The sequence below is a fragment of the Ambystoma mexicanum genome, chromosome 9 (assembly GCF_040938575.1).
Source record: "Ambystoma mexicanum isolate Mex_15411 chromosome 9, UKY_AmexF1_1, whole genome shotgun sequence".
Classification (NCBI taxonomy): domain Eukaryota; kingdom Metazoa; phylum Chordata; class Amphibia; order Caudata; family Ambystomatidae; genus Ambystoma; species Ambystoma mexicanum.
The window spans coordinates 1,430,545,042-1,430,559,283 of NC_090931.1; the positions used below are offsets into that span (position 1 = coordinate 1,430,545,042).

The 14,242-nt window shown below is 47.3% G+C and overlaps 1 protein-coding gene across 3 annotated transcripts in view; it reads right to left on the reverse strand.

Moving 5' to 3' along the window:
* USP37 (ubiquitin specific peptidase 37) overlaps positions 1 to 14,242 on the reverse strand; it is a 724,569-nt gene that overhangs the window by 42,154 nt on the left and 668,173 nt on the right. For all 3 annotated transcript variants that reach the window (XM_069616844.1, XM_069616843.1, XM_069616845.1), the window contains one exon: positions 8,881 to 9,019. In XM_069616844.1, coding sequence (XP_069472945.1) covers positions 8,881 to 9,019 — 139 coding nt within the window. The remainder of the gene's footprint in view (positions 1 to 8,880; positions 9,020 to 14,242) is intronic.

The following is a 14,242-nucleotide window of genomic DNA, read 5'->3' on the forward strand; positions in this document are numbered from 1 at the left end:
AATCGTCCAGCTAGGGGTAGACGTGGATCTCCTGCAGGTGCAGCCACGCCTCCACTGGTGCTAGGCACTTGAATACCCTGGGCGCAGACTCCAATCCGAAAGGAATGGCCTTGAACTGGTAGTGCCGCCCTTGGACTACAAATCTGAGAAACCTTCGATGTCCTTTTAGAATGGGGATGTGAAAGTAGGCATCCTCCAAATCCAGCAACGATAGGAAGTCGCATTCCTCCAGCTGCCCCAGCACGTGCTGGAGGGTGACTATCCGGAACTTTTGGGCCTCGATGTACTTGTTTAAACGACGCAGGTCCAAAATGGATCGCCAACCGCCGGTCTTCTTTCTTACGAGGAAGTATCGCGAGTAAACTCTGGAGCCCCGTAGCCTCTTTGGGACGAGCTCGATGGCTCCTTTCTTCAGCATCGCCCTTACTTCCAGCAGCAGTTGAGGGACGTGGTTTTCCTTCCTGGCCACGGGTGGAATGCGGGGGCACTTTTTTTTTTTTTTTAACTCTAGTGTGTCCGCGGGCCAGGGCATCCAGCACCCATCGGTCGGTGGAGATGGACTCCCACACGCCGACTAACTTCGCCAGCTGCCTCCCACTAGGGTGCTCAGGTGGGGGCCCCAACGCTACGGCCGGTTCAGTCCTGCTTGGCAGCGGCCTTGCCGGCGACGAGATCCTCCCGACTTGCCGTGTCCTCTGTAGGCCTCCTGCAACGAGGAGCGGGCCGCCTGGCGGTACGTCAAGGAGCCGCCGCCGAATCCTTTGGAGGCACCTTGCTTGCCTCCGGAGTTCCGAAAGGGCAGCCATCGTTGCTGCAAAACTCCCAAGGCCCGAGTAGTCTGTCGGCCTTGATGGCCTGCAGTGACTAGTCCACCGTCTTGCCAAACAGGGTGTTCCCATCGAAGGGCATGTCCAAAACTCTGGTTTGCACATCCTAGCGGAAATCGGTCGCCTTGAGCCAACCACGCTGTCTAAGACAAACACCGTTGCCCAACTGGCAGAAACCGGTGTCGGCAATGTCCATGGCCACCGGTATAGCGTGGTCCGACGCCACCTCACCTTCCTGCAGGATCTCCAGGGCCTCCGCCCTCTTGTCATCCGGGAGGAAGTCCAGCAGAGGAGCGATCTTAAACCAAAGCTCCCTGTCGTAGCAGGCCACAATCGCTAGGGCGTTGGCCGCTTTAAGTGTCGTTGCCGCTGACGAGATGACCCGTCGTCCCATGGCGTCCAGTTTCTTCCCCTCGCCGTCCGGCGGGGAGGTTGAAGTTGAAGCCGTAGCCCCCGCCGCCTTCTTCTTGGCTGCCGCCGAGACGACCGGATCCAGGGTTGGCTGCACCCTAAGGCACAAAGGGGCGGAATCCGGGACCCGGTACTTCTTCTCTTACCGGTCTCTCTTGGCAGGAGTCGTGGACGGGTTCTTCAGGAGCGATAGCCCCTCATCCCAGATGTCATCAAGTAACGGGACCGAGAGGACAGTCTTCCTTTTGTCCTCACGCTGTTGATAAAGGAAGCCTTCCTTCTTCTGTTCTTCGGGGAAGAGCTCGGATGCCCTGGCGATCATGGCGTGGAAGGGGCCAATTTCGTCGGGCGGGGAGGCCAGAGGAGGTGGTGATGGAAGGCCCATCCCGTCATCCGTCCCCATTGTGGCCGTCTGTTCCCGTGTCATCCCTAGGATCAGGGGAAGGAGATGAAGGCTGTGAGGGCTGCGAAGGCTGGAAGGGCGGGAGAGGGGGTGGGGGGGGTGAACTCTCCTCCGTTTGCTTGGAGGGCTTCCCGACGGGCCAGACTCCACTGAATCGTCGGTTGGGGGTAAGGGCAACCTCGTCCTTATCTCCGTACATAAGGCCTGGATCGTCATCAAGATTGCCCCCGAGTTGTACTGTGGCTCGGGTACCGGCTGCAACGGGCGCGACGGTTGGGGGAATGGAATCCTCCGCCTCCACGGGAACCTCGTCGGCACCACCGTCATTCTCTTCGTCCGCCTCGTCGGGATCCCTCCCGTGGGACCGGACTTCCTTGAACTTCTTGTTCAGGATCTTCACGACTCCAGCCAGCTTCTCAGAGGCTGCATCAGTGTCCGTGATGGCCACCGCCCCCCCGCCTCTTTTTCCACCGGGGTTCTCACAGGAGTCTTATCGATGGGCTGAAAAGAGGATTCCCTCGGCGGTGGCAGGGAAACTGGGCCCCAAGGTCGCCTCCACAGGCTTCGCCAGGGCCGCCACGACTCCCTCAATAGAGGCCTTAGCTGGGTGAATCAAGGCCTTCATGACTTTAAGCACGCTTGAGGCCTTCACCTTGGGGGAGGTGGGGGTCACCGCCTCGCTCCCCCTTGGCTGTCTCCATCGGGATTGACCGGGACCTCTCCAGAAGCTTATCCGGGTTCTCCGATTTCCTCTTCCCCGAGCCAGAGCATTGGCTCGTGGTTGATGGCGTCTGTGAAAGTGCGCCCTGCCTGGCAGCCGAGGAGCCCAACCGTTCAGCGCTCCCGGTGGCTGCCGACTCGCAGTGCTTTGCCTTTTGCTGGGCCCCCGTCGCCGGAGCACCCTCAAAGGACTAAGACCACTCGGACCTCTTCTCACCTACCGCTGGGCTCTTCACTTCCAGCCAGTTGGTGAGGCGGATACGCCGATCCCTCATGGTCCGCTCCGACATGTTCTTGCAAAACACACAGTCCTTCTCCACGTGCGTTTTGTCTTCGTGAAGGCAGTAGAGGCATCTAGAATGCTCGTCCTCAAAGACATTCTGCAATCCGCATCAAGGGCAGTTCCTTAACAGCTTGGATCCGGGCATCAAGCTTCCTATGTCCTGTGCCATGTCCACGGGATAGGCCTCAAGATCTTCTGGAATCCTCCAAGAAGCGTTACTCGATGAAAACTTCGCCCTTGAGGGGCGTAGAAAATTCCGAAACGGGTCCCTGTTGATCGGAAGTAGAAACGGTGGAGCTTGAGGCTCGATTGACTGAAAAAATGAGATTAAACTCTTTGAAAAATCATAAAACGCAGTAAAAGCTCGAGAGCTATAGCACGAGGACTGCCAACACTTAAACGTGCGGTAAAAATCTGAGGATGGCTGCCAGAGGAGGGGCTTAGGTAGAGGGCAGTCATTGGCTGGGGGCAGTATGACCCAGAGACCAGTGATTGGTTATTAGGAGAAAGACAGTTCAGAAACAAAACTGATTTTTTCTTTACCGAGGATTCCCAGCCCGACGGGGAATATTGCGAGGATTCCCAGCCTGACGGGGAATATTCATGAGCATGTGAATCCATGCCAGACCCCATGCTGGAGAACAAAGAGACCACTGATCGATTATTCAATCTGACATTAAAACAGTGCTATTAGACTGGTTGCACTTCAGAATAGAATGGTGCTAGATACCATGCTCGCTGAAGGAGCAGTTTGCAAAATGGTCAGGTCAGCTTGCTGCTGACTGCTCCACTACTGTGTTTCAGGCTATTAAGAGGTTACACACACTGGGATCTGAAATTCACATCAATGAAGGTAGTTGGGACATTGGGACCCTGGGCTTAGAATCGGTTTACAGCCTGGGGCTGGAAAATATTCTCTGCACGTGAAATATTTGTTGGGGTTATTTTATTCTGTTGCTGCTGCATACAATGCCTACCATTATGCACTTACTCTGCCCGTGCAGGACTCGTCTCAGAATTTCAAGGGCTCTGAGCGACTGTTTTATCCCATGTTTCGCACCCTCCTGGAGCGCTTTGAAACACTTGCCAGTGTATAGGCGCTATGATAAATAAATACCAGTTTTAGGTTCCATGCTGTGTAATTGCTGTTCTAGGGCTCTGGAAAAGTTACAGTCTGAACACTGCCCCCCGCCCCCATCAATATGGCTAATAAACTGGTTATGCAGAATATGGAGATCCAACAATGTATGGCCATTGATTTAGATGTTTGAGAAAAATGTGTTCACTTCGGCTAAAAGTATGGTTTGTGAAATAGCATCCATTTTGGTTAGTCTAAGCTCTCATATTTCGGTCACCAATCGACTCAGTTTTGTGTCCCCTATTTTCCAGCTTCAAATGTTCGCAGCTTGAACTGCTGAGCTCTTCAGAAAAACGTGTTTTGCAAGGAATGATTAGCTCAGTCTTTGTGCAAGCCTCAGACCTTGAACAGCTTGGTGCAATTAAGAGATAATATAATCCTCCTTGTCTCCCAAAGCCAATTGCACAGGCCTGAAAACAAATGTACCAAATGATTAATGAAAGCATGATACGTTCTGTACATTCAAGGAAGGGGTATTCTAAACAAACTACCGAGCCACAGATGCACAGCAACCTTTGGTCAGGCAAAACAGATTAAGTTCATGAGGACATCTCCTTGCGCTGCAAACAGTTTGAACTTTGTGAAGGGTTAATTTATGCAAACATGACACTGATGAGAAATGTATGTTTTTTGCAGAAAATGTATACATTGCAGGAAGCCATAAACTGTCTGGAAATTGACAAGCTCAGCAAACCAGAACGGTCTATAAGGCGAGCAAACCACGATGTAAATTGCTCAACTTCTCTATGTTTGTTCTCAGTCCTAGATGAACCTGTTTCCGCTTGAAGCAAATAAACTTTATATTTGACTTGCGACTGCTGGTCGCTTCTTACCTTGTTTGCAGTACCAGATTTTGGCTAGACAGTCCCAGTACTTGTATACAAGGCTCTGTACTGGGATGAGGTAGAGGGACATGGAGGTAATGGCTGACTTTGTTATCTGTAATCCTCATTACTCCTAGTCCCACTCGTCATCATCCCAGTACTTACCTATGAGGCAAGGAGCCTCATACGTAATCACTGGGACAAGTAAAAGGGACGTGGAGGTAATTCTGGGTTGAGAAGCTGATTTTGGGGTGTGTGGCAGGGCGTGGGAGGGAGAGGGGATGTGTGGAGAGGAATTGTGTGATAAATCGTAATGTCATCCATGTCCAGGCTAAGCAGGCATGTTATGTGGTATTAGTGGCTAGAGGCATTTTGGTGCAGCCAGTCTAACCATTTCATACAGCGGCATTGTATATTTTTTTTGGGCATCTGTGATAAAATAACCATGTTAAGTGTGTGCTTCAAATGGCATTTTGGTGCAAACTGTCTAGGTAGGTCTAAATGTGTCCTGGCATGCTTTACTGTAATATGTTATCACTTGTCTAGACTGGTCTACATTGGGCAGCCAGTTGGACATATTTTCATTGTGGCGTGGCATTTTTAATAGCAAAGCATTAATGTTTCTGTGCACTATTGGTGACTTGCATGTATTGGATTTTTGGATTGATGTTACCCTATAACACGATTGGAACCACCATCACTTTTAGCCAGTTTTTATCAAAGCGTGCTGTATAATCCATTAAAACACATTTATATGGTTCCCTAGTGCAGTGTGCGGCATACCCCTGCAGCAGCAGGTTCCAGCGTATTGTGCAAGTGTGATAATCTAGGACAGCCCAGAGTGGAGCGTGACCCATGATTTGTTGCCGAGTTGGGGCCCTCAGCATGGATCGCAGGGGGGCCCCCAAAGTTTGTGCGACACCACTCATCAGTGGCTTCCTGAGGAAGCAGGTCTGTAAAGCGTTCCAGGTTGTCCCAATTAAGGATATTACATTTTGGTAAAACTGTAGCAGTGGTTACTTGCCTGAGTTGTACGGTAGCATTAGTTTCAGAGTTTTTACCTGTGCATACCAGGCTTTTGCATTCTTATAAAAAAACTGGAGATGAAGAGGACCTTTCCACGTGGTGCCCAGGGCCATTTCAGGCTTATCCTTAGCAATGATTTCCAAGGCCTGCATGGCTTTTGCCACAATCTCATGAAACATCATTGATGGTGACAGATCAGTGCAGTCATCTGAATCTGTGTCCGAATCTTTGGAAATGTTTTGTTTCTAGGACGGAGGAGCTGAATCCTCGCTGTCAACTGACAGTGACTGGCTCAGGAATAGGATCGGTGGGCACTGATCCCTGAGGAGGTATAATAGGCAACATTTTGTCTTCAATTCTTCAATGCGTTGAGCCAAAACTTCCAAGAAGTGCTCAGAACACATGGTCTCCAGTACTGTATTAGTTATGTAATTCGCCATTTGAGAAGGACTAGGTTTGGGCTCTTCTAATATAAAAGGTGATGTAGAAGAGTCAACTCTGGTAGACAGAATGTTTGGATTGCAGATTTTTAAAACCACAGGTCTAGGCACTTGGATATTAGTTAAAACCAGATGTGGGCCAGATTGTGCTGGGACTGGAGTAGGTTGAGCCAAATTATCCTCATACCCAGGTAATGGAAATTGTGGCAACCTGAGGTGAATTCACTCACAGTAGTGCTGAATAATTGTTCCAGAGCAACTGTAAAAAATTTGGAAGCAAAGTCTTCCGAGTAAGAAACTAGAATGGAATAATCTTTGACTCGCCGGTACCGAATCAGAGATGGATGCAACAGGTGATTTATTTCCACTTGTGCTTCCTTGGAGAAGTCGGTACCAGACTGGATCTCTAGTGAGAATGTTTATGCCTCTTGTGAGGGAACATGTGACTTCTTTGGTACTGAGGAGCCTGAGGGCTCAACTGCAGTTTCCGAAAATAAGATGTTGTCCTTCGGTACCAAAGTACCGAAAGTTTTACATGCAATAGCCGACTTTACTGTAGCAGATAAAGGGGAATCGGAAGGTACCGAGTCAACCCCGGAGGCATGCGCCTCTGAAGAAATTCTTGCCTGTTCGGTTTACCAAGGCATCAGAGGGTTCGCCGGTACCGTAATCATTTTGTCTGGGGTAAATGATTCTTCTGGTACCGGAAGGATATTTTCAGACCCATTCCCACCTGCAGGTACTAGTGTTTTTTCCCACGCAGAGGTACACTCAGGGGAACACACCTGGGGTTTCCGCCTGACCGGTCCCGTGAAGACGCCGTAACTGAGGAGGCGGTCTTCCCTTGGGTATCAAAGGCTGGTGCCGAACCACACTTACCTCATCTGATGGTGTGGTCCCCCTCTTACCGATGTTGGCCTCCCTCCTGCAATGGTAACTGATGGTACATTGCTTGATTGATTTCTCGCCACTCAACACTTTTAGTCTGCATACTCATTATTAACCCAAAAGGCAGCACCCAACAATGTTCTTGTTGAATATGCAACTGCCTTGCCAATGCCCAGAATGTGAAACTGATGGCCATGCATCTGGCATAGTTCTTTAGCATAGTTATCATTTACAAAGTTTTATTTCAAAATTAATATACAGGTTGTGTTTGAACTCACTGCTACTAACACACTGACAAATAAGCACAGTGTGATTTAAGGTTTGTAATGGAAGTTTAACAAACTCAGCTTTGAAGTGTTATTTTTGGAGAAGCATTTACACTCAAGGATACTTTAGGTATTTATACTTGGTTTAGGCTCTAGGGTGTGGGGCAATTCCTTTGTGTAGCAGCAATCACCAAATACTTAGGTGGCGCAGTCTCATATGCTCCGACAACCAGATTCTCTGTACACTTTACATAAAACACTTATAAATTAATGTCACCCGGCAACTGAAAATAAAATTAATTTGTCAACCTCAGATGAACCAAAGGTTGAGTCGACCTTGCTAAGATTCAAACATGTGAGCTGCATGAGACAGGTCTCAGCAGTAAACATTTTATGTGCCAAGCTAGCTTAACAGCCATTTCTCCTTCCATGTGCATACCACAGCATTTAGTAATTTACTGGCTCTGCGGGGTTACATTCATTAACATAACACTTATAATTACAGTGCTTAGATACAGAAGGAATGTGTCATGGCCCACTAGTAAACCTTATACTACTACTGGTATACTTGGCTTAAAAAGGACTGGAGTGAACAAGAGGGTGTTGGTTAGATAACCTGGTTTCTTTTTAAGTGTGCAATCAACATGCTGTGCAACAATTGGATAGCTCAGCGAGTTAACAGCTCAACTCTGACACGTGCCAGTCTGCACTTTCCAAGTACATATTTCAACAAGACTGAATCAGCCCTTCATACTTCCGAGGTTGATAAATTATGTACTATTACATTTTGTAGTAATCCCACCCATTTTACAGCACTTACAAGGAAACGTAGTAAGGAGTCGGACAAAGCGCTATACAGAACAAGATATACCAAATAGTTTAACTATATATGGGAAATTCTAGGCCACAGTAACGTCAAAAAGCCTAGTAGGTTGGCACAAAATGATAGGCTTTAGAAACAAAAGCAACGCTAAATAAGCTCTGGGGCATCCAGTCTTCCTGGCCTATATAGACAAACTATAATCTCCAGCTGCAAGTTTGAAAATCCAGCACATTAGAGAAAGCTACACTTAACAGCGTTATTTCCTAAATTAAAGAGGGCTCTAAGAGCCCTCATTTTCGTTGGCACACTGCCTCTAAAATCCTTGACCCGGGGGCGCAGAGGCAGTGCCAAAGGTCACAGGATTCACCAGGGGTCTCATCAGCATCCCCTGGTGACTCCCAAATGACGTCCATACACAGATCTATGCATTCTTTTGCTTTCCAGTGGCAGTGAGCACATGCAAGTCTGTATGAAGATTTATATTCCATTTGTGGTGTTCTAATCTAGAACAGAACACAATTACTTTATTTCTCAGTATTTAGATCAACATTCATCCTTCATACTCATGAATGTTTGAAATGTATACACTATTGCTTGATGCTACTGTGCAAATGGCAGTAACATTAATTTTACTGCCAGTTATCTGCGTAAGGTTTCGCAAACAAGTTAATGGTTAAAACAAAAATGATTAAGTGGCTTGTGAGCAGCAACACCACACCAAGATTTTTAACTGCCTTCTAATCCAAGGGTTTGCATAAAACGCTAATGTAAATTGGAAAAATAAACAATGTAAATATGGGAGAAGGGTTATTCTTAAGTGTGCCTCCTTACTTGTGCATGTAGAAGAAGATGTAACCAGTCCGATCTCTCTGTGCCTGCACCTCCAGCTCCTGGATCCTCGACACCATCAGGTCATCATACGTAAACCAATCAAGTTTCTTGATATCGAATACATCGCTGATATAGTGGCCTATGAAAAGATAGTTCTATTGTGTGTTTATTTTTCAAGGCTTTGTACAAACTGAAATGACTTCATGTTAGTTTTTTTTTTAAAACATCACAAGTGATGGAGAAATTGGCCATTATGAATGCATATTATTGCCGAAACAAAACTATACATTGGTAGGAGTAGGTTCCATAAAACAGTACATATTCCTGAATACAACAGGACACGCCTCGACAACTTTGACAGCCTTCTCTAGTTTCAGAAATGTAAAGAAAGCACCAAAGGAAAACCGTTTTACCCAAAAAGCAGACGAGTATTGTAAATAGAAGTGTCTTCCATACATTCCAAGAGGACCTACAAGGTGCTTGACCACTCTCTGGATGAGGATGTAAGACCTGAATACATATTTAAAGTGAAGCTTTTGACTGTGTTGGAAGGGGGAAGATTTCAGAATTGGAGTCCTGCGCATCTGCACCACAGTTTCGTCAAATCAAGGTAAATGTACTCCAATAGAGACAAACAGAGCAGATTTATAATTTTAACTTGGTGTCATCAATAAGTGTACAGCATACACAACAGGTCTCAAGTCTGATTCCAGTAATTATGACCCCCTTGAACTCTGAGATTGACCGGTAGGTGTCCACTTCCTAGCCAGCCATTTAAAGTTAAGCAACTACTGTACTTTTAGTTCACAGACCACCCCCACCCTTTCCTTCATACTTGTGAGATGTCCCAGGAAAGTTAGGACATGAGTAAAATACACAGAATTCTCTTTTTATAAAGGCGCATACACTGGAAAACCTGCATGACTACTGCTTCCCTCACATGCTCTTTGGCTCCCAACCACTATTATCTTTTGTAATAGGAGCTACAACTATAAAGGACACTTGGGTAAGGAGAGCGTGCCACAGTGGAAAAGGCAAAGGGGAGTGCAATAGTGACTAAGTAAATAATAATTACAGATCATAAGGGGGTAAATAATTCTATGGTGAACATATCTAACGGGTTGGGGCAGGGTTTGCAGATACTACCCGAGCCAATTTCGTAATGTAGCTCGAACATAAGGATACTGTAAACCTAAAAGAAGCTGAAGAATATTCAGAAAGGTCTGGATAAAGGTTCAAGGAAATGCCTCCAAAACTTTTAATCATCTGGCCTGTCTAAATGAATCTCGATTGTCTGAGGTGGCAGAGGTGCCCCCTTTTAGGACAGTTTTTCTAAAGTCCACCCAAAGGACTCCGATTATCCTTTGGCAATACAGAAACTCCAACTCTTATTAGTAACCTCAGCAGGGGAGCCAGCCAATCAGGAGGCATGGAACTCAGGCTGGCACTGCTAGTGTAAACCAGTGTTGCAAGTCGCCCGATGGCTGGTTCCTCCTGCTCGCCATTTTCACTCCACTTACCCTGCTTTTTATCTCCACCCTCCCCAAATCCCATGATTGCTGCTGCGCCAGTCCCACGGCTGCAGCTCCTGTCCCTGCTCTGTTTCGCAGCCATGGAAATAGAAGAGGGGTTATATATGGAGGCCGCCTTCATATTCCATGGTGGCCATGATGCTATATTATTTTCTCTCCGTGAACGGGAGGCCGCGAGGCTTCCCGTTCACGTAGAGAAAATACTTTAAATTTAAACAAAATACATTGAAAAAGCACATTAGCATCCGTCTATTGAACTACACGGGTGCCAATGACTATTTGCCCCTCGGTGGCGGGTAGACACTGTAGGTAACTGCCCACCACCCTTGTTAAGGGACCCTTGCCAGTATTAGTCTGTACCACTAAAGGTAATGGAGATAGATATATGAAACGAGACAAAAACCTGGTCCAGAATGGTAACAGGAAAAGTAAATAGGATGCACTCCCAAAAACAGCAGAAAAGGCCGGGATGACTTTCTACAAAGAGGCAGTAACACCAGAGAAGATCCAGACTAACAAGTCCCTTTGTAGTTCAGTTAGTCAGCATGACAAGGAAAAAAGCAAGAAACAACACGTTTCACAGTGCTCACACTGCTTGATCACCACACACACAAACACACAGGCATAGATAATTCTTTAGAAAGGTAAGTACTATTATAATTAACCAACACAATACTACTGTTAAGTAAACCATACTTTAAGATTTTTTTTTAGAATAGCAGTATGCAATTCAAGGCAAATAAAAAGCTGTTGGTAGTAAACTATTACACTTCTGTTTCTGGAATACTTCACTTATACCAACAATGTTACATTCAAAGGAAAGTAATGACTTTGCAACTTATTCTATTTCATGAATGAGAATGCATTACTTACCGTAAAAGCATTTCTGATGGTTGTATCTGCTTAGATTCACATGCTGTGCATAGGTCCGACATCCAGTGGTCACTGCGGAGTATTGCATTTTGTTTTTCGTAGTCGAAAAGGGGACGTCGACGAGGCGTGTCTGAAACACTATCCCTATAGTGACGTGCGTTGTACCCACAATCCCTCACGCGTCGAGGTCCCTCTGTTTGTATTTTTTCTGCCCTGAGGGAGCCTTCTAGACGTGAGTGAGTACAGAAAGAGAGAGAGAGAGATATATAAAGGAAGTCTATGTTCCTTCCATCCGAGCGGGGAGGAAGGGTGGGCGCATGTGAATCTAAGCAGATACAACCATTAGAAATGCTTTTACGGTAAGTAATGCATTCTCTTCTGATGTTTGTTAATCTGCTTAGAATCACATGCTGTGCATAGACTAGCGAGCAGTACCCGGAGTTGGCGGTGGGTTATGAGAAGGAACAGTAGAGAAAAGGTGTCGTAATACTGCCTGTCCCACCTGGGAGTCAGATCTAGAGTGTGTATCTAGACAGTAGTGTTTTGTAAAGGTGTGCACAGAACTCCAGGTAGCCGCTTTGCAGATGGACTCAAGGGGAACATTTGCAATGAATGCTATGGATGCCCCCGTGCCTCGAGTAGAGTGTGCTCTAGGCTTAAAGGGCAGTTCTCTCTTAGCAAGAGTATAGCAGAGAGTGATGCATTGAACAATCCATCTAGAAATAGTGGATTTTGAAACCGCATCTCCTTCTCTTCCTGCTGCCACCGAGACGAAGAACTGATTAGTTTTCCTCAATGGTCTGGTTCTTTCCATGTAGAACATGACCGCCCTGCGTACATCGAGTGTGTGCAGAGTCCTTTCTCCCAAATTGGAAGGATTTTGAAAGAACGTTGGTAGTTCTATAGACTGGTTTACGTGGAATTTAGAAATAAATTTCGGAGCAAACCTAGGGTGAGTGCGTAGAACCACTTTATCTCTGTGAACTGTAACAAAGGGGTCTAAAATAGAAAGAGCCTGAAGTTCACTTACTCTCCTGATGGAGGTGATAGCTATTAAAAAAGCAGTCTTAAGAGTGAGGTGTTTAAGAGATGCTTTGTGCATGGGTTCGAATGGAGAGCCCATGAGTCTGGTAAGTACCACATTAAGGTCCCATCCGGGAGCAGGGTCAGCTATCGGGGGGTGTATTCTTTTTACTCCCTCCATGAAGGCCTTTATAACTGGGATCCTCCACCACGACACTTTGAGTTGGGAAGTGGTGTATGCAGAAAGTGCCGCTAGGTGGACTTTAATGGAGTTAAACACTAGACCTGAATCCAAGAGATGGGTCAGGTATAGTACCACATGTGTGGGAGAGCAGTCAATAGGGTTGATGCTTTTACTCCTGCACCAGATGACAAATCTTTTCCACTTGCTAGAATAGCAGTGGCGAGTGTTCGGTTTTCTGGCTTCCTTGAGGATGTCCATGCATCTCTGCGGGAGTTGTAGATGTCCGAACTCTATGACCTCAGGAGCCAAGCTGCTAAGTTCATGGTCTGGGGGCATGGGTGCAGAGTCCTGCCCTTGTTCTGAGACAGCATGTTGTACGGGCAGGGGAGTTTTACTGGGGGAGATAGAGACATCTCCATCAAGTGAGCGAACCATGGTTGTCGTGCCCACATAGGGGCCACTAGTATCATGGTCACTTGTTCCTGGTGCATCTTGTGCACCACCTTGTTGAGAAGGGGAGTCGGGGGAAAAGCGTAAACAAATTTCCCTGACCATTGCATCGATAGACCGTTCCCCTTGGATTGGTTCTGGGGGTACCTGGAGGCGTAACTTAGGCATTGAGAGTTCTCCAGGGTTGCGAACAGGTCTATTTCTGGGAATCCCCAACGTGTGAAGACGTCGAAGACGATGTCTTCGTGCAGACGCCATTCGTATTCTTCGGGCAGGGGGAAATCTCTGCTGAGACTGTCTGCCAGCAGATTGAGTTCCCCGGGTACATGTAGTGACAGTAGGAACATGTCCTGTTTGAGAGCCCACTTCCATATATTCTGGGCCAGCTTGGACAAGCCTGGAGAGTGGGTGCCCCCCTGCTTGTTGATGTAATACATGGCTGTAGTGCTGTCCGTAAGGACCATTACCGTCTTGCCTTGTAGGTGTTCTTGGAAGGCTTTTAGCGCCTTGAATACCGCTAGTAGCTCCAGTAGATTGATGTGTTTGGATGCTACGTTCGGAGTCCACACTCCGTGAGCAGTCTGATGGGATAGGTGAGCACCCCATCCTGTGAGGGATGCGTCTGTGGTTAGAGTGGCTTCCGCCACGGGTGTGGCAAAGGGTTTTCCTTTTTCCATGTTCTCCTTTGTCCACCACCGTAGCGAGAGAACCAAGGCCTGCGAGACCACCACTAGATCGTCCCATTGTCCGCTGGCCTGACACCACTGGCTGTTGAGCCACTCTTGCATTGGGCGCATGCGCAGGCACGCGTGAGGTACCAAATAAATACATGACGCCATCATTCCTAGCAAGCGCATTGCTTTGCGTACCGTCACCTCTCGGCCGGTCACATATTGGGGGATCTGAAACAGCATGTTTTGGACCCTCTCTTTGGAGGGGAAGACGAGGCCGTCCCTTGTTTGAATTAGAGCCCCTAGGAATTGTTTGATTTGACTGGGGTCTAGACTGGACTTCTTTTCGTTGATGGAGAAGCCCAGCTGGAACAAAAGGTCTACCGTCTTTTGGGTATTGGAGAAACATGTTTCGTAGGAATCCCCTGTTATGAGCCAGTCGTCGAGGTAAGGGTAAACTGGGATGGACAACCTGCGCAGGTGGGCCGCAGCCACTGCCAGTACCTTTGTGAATACCCTTGGTGCTGAAGCTATACCGAAGGGTAGCACCTTGAACTGGTAGTGTTTGCCCTCTATCATGAACCTTAGGTATTTTCTGTGCGCTGGCAACATTGAAATATGAAAGTATG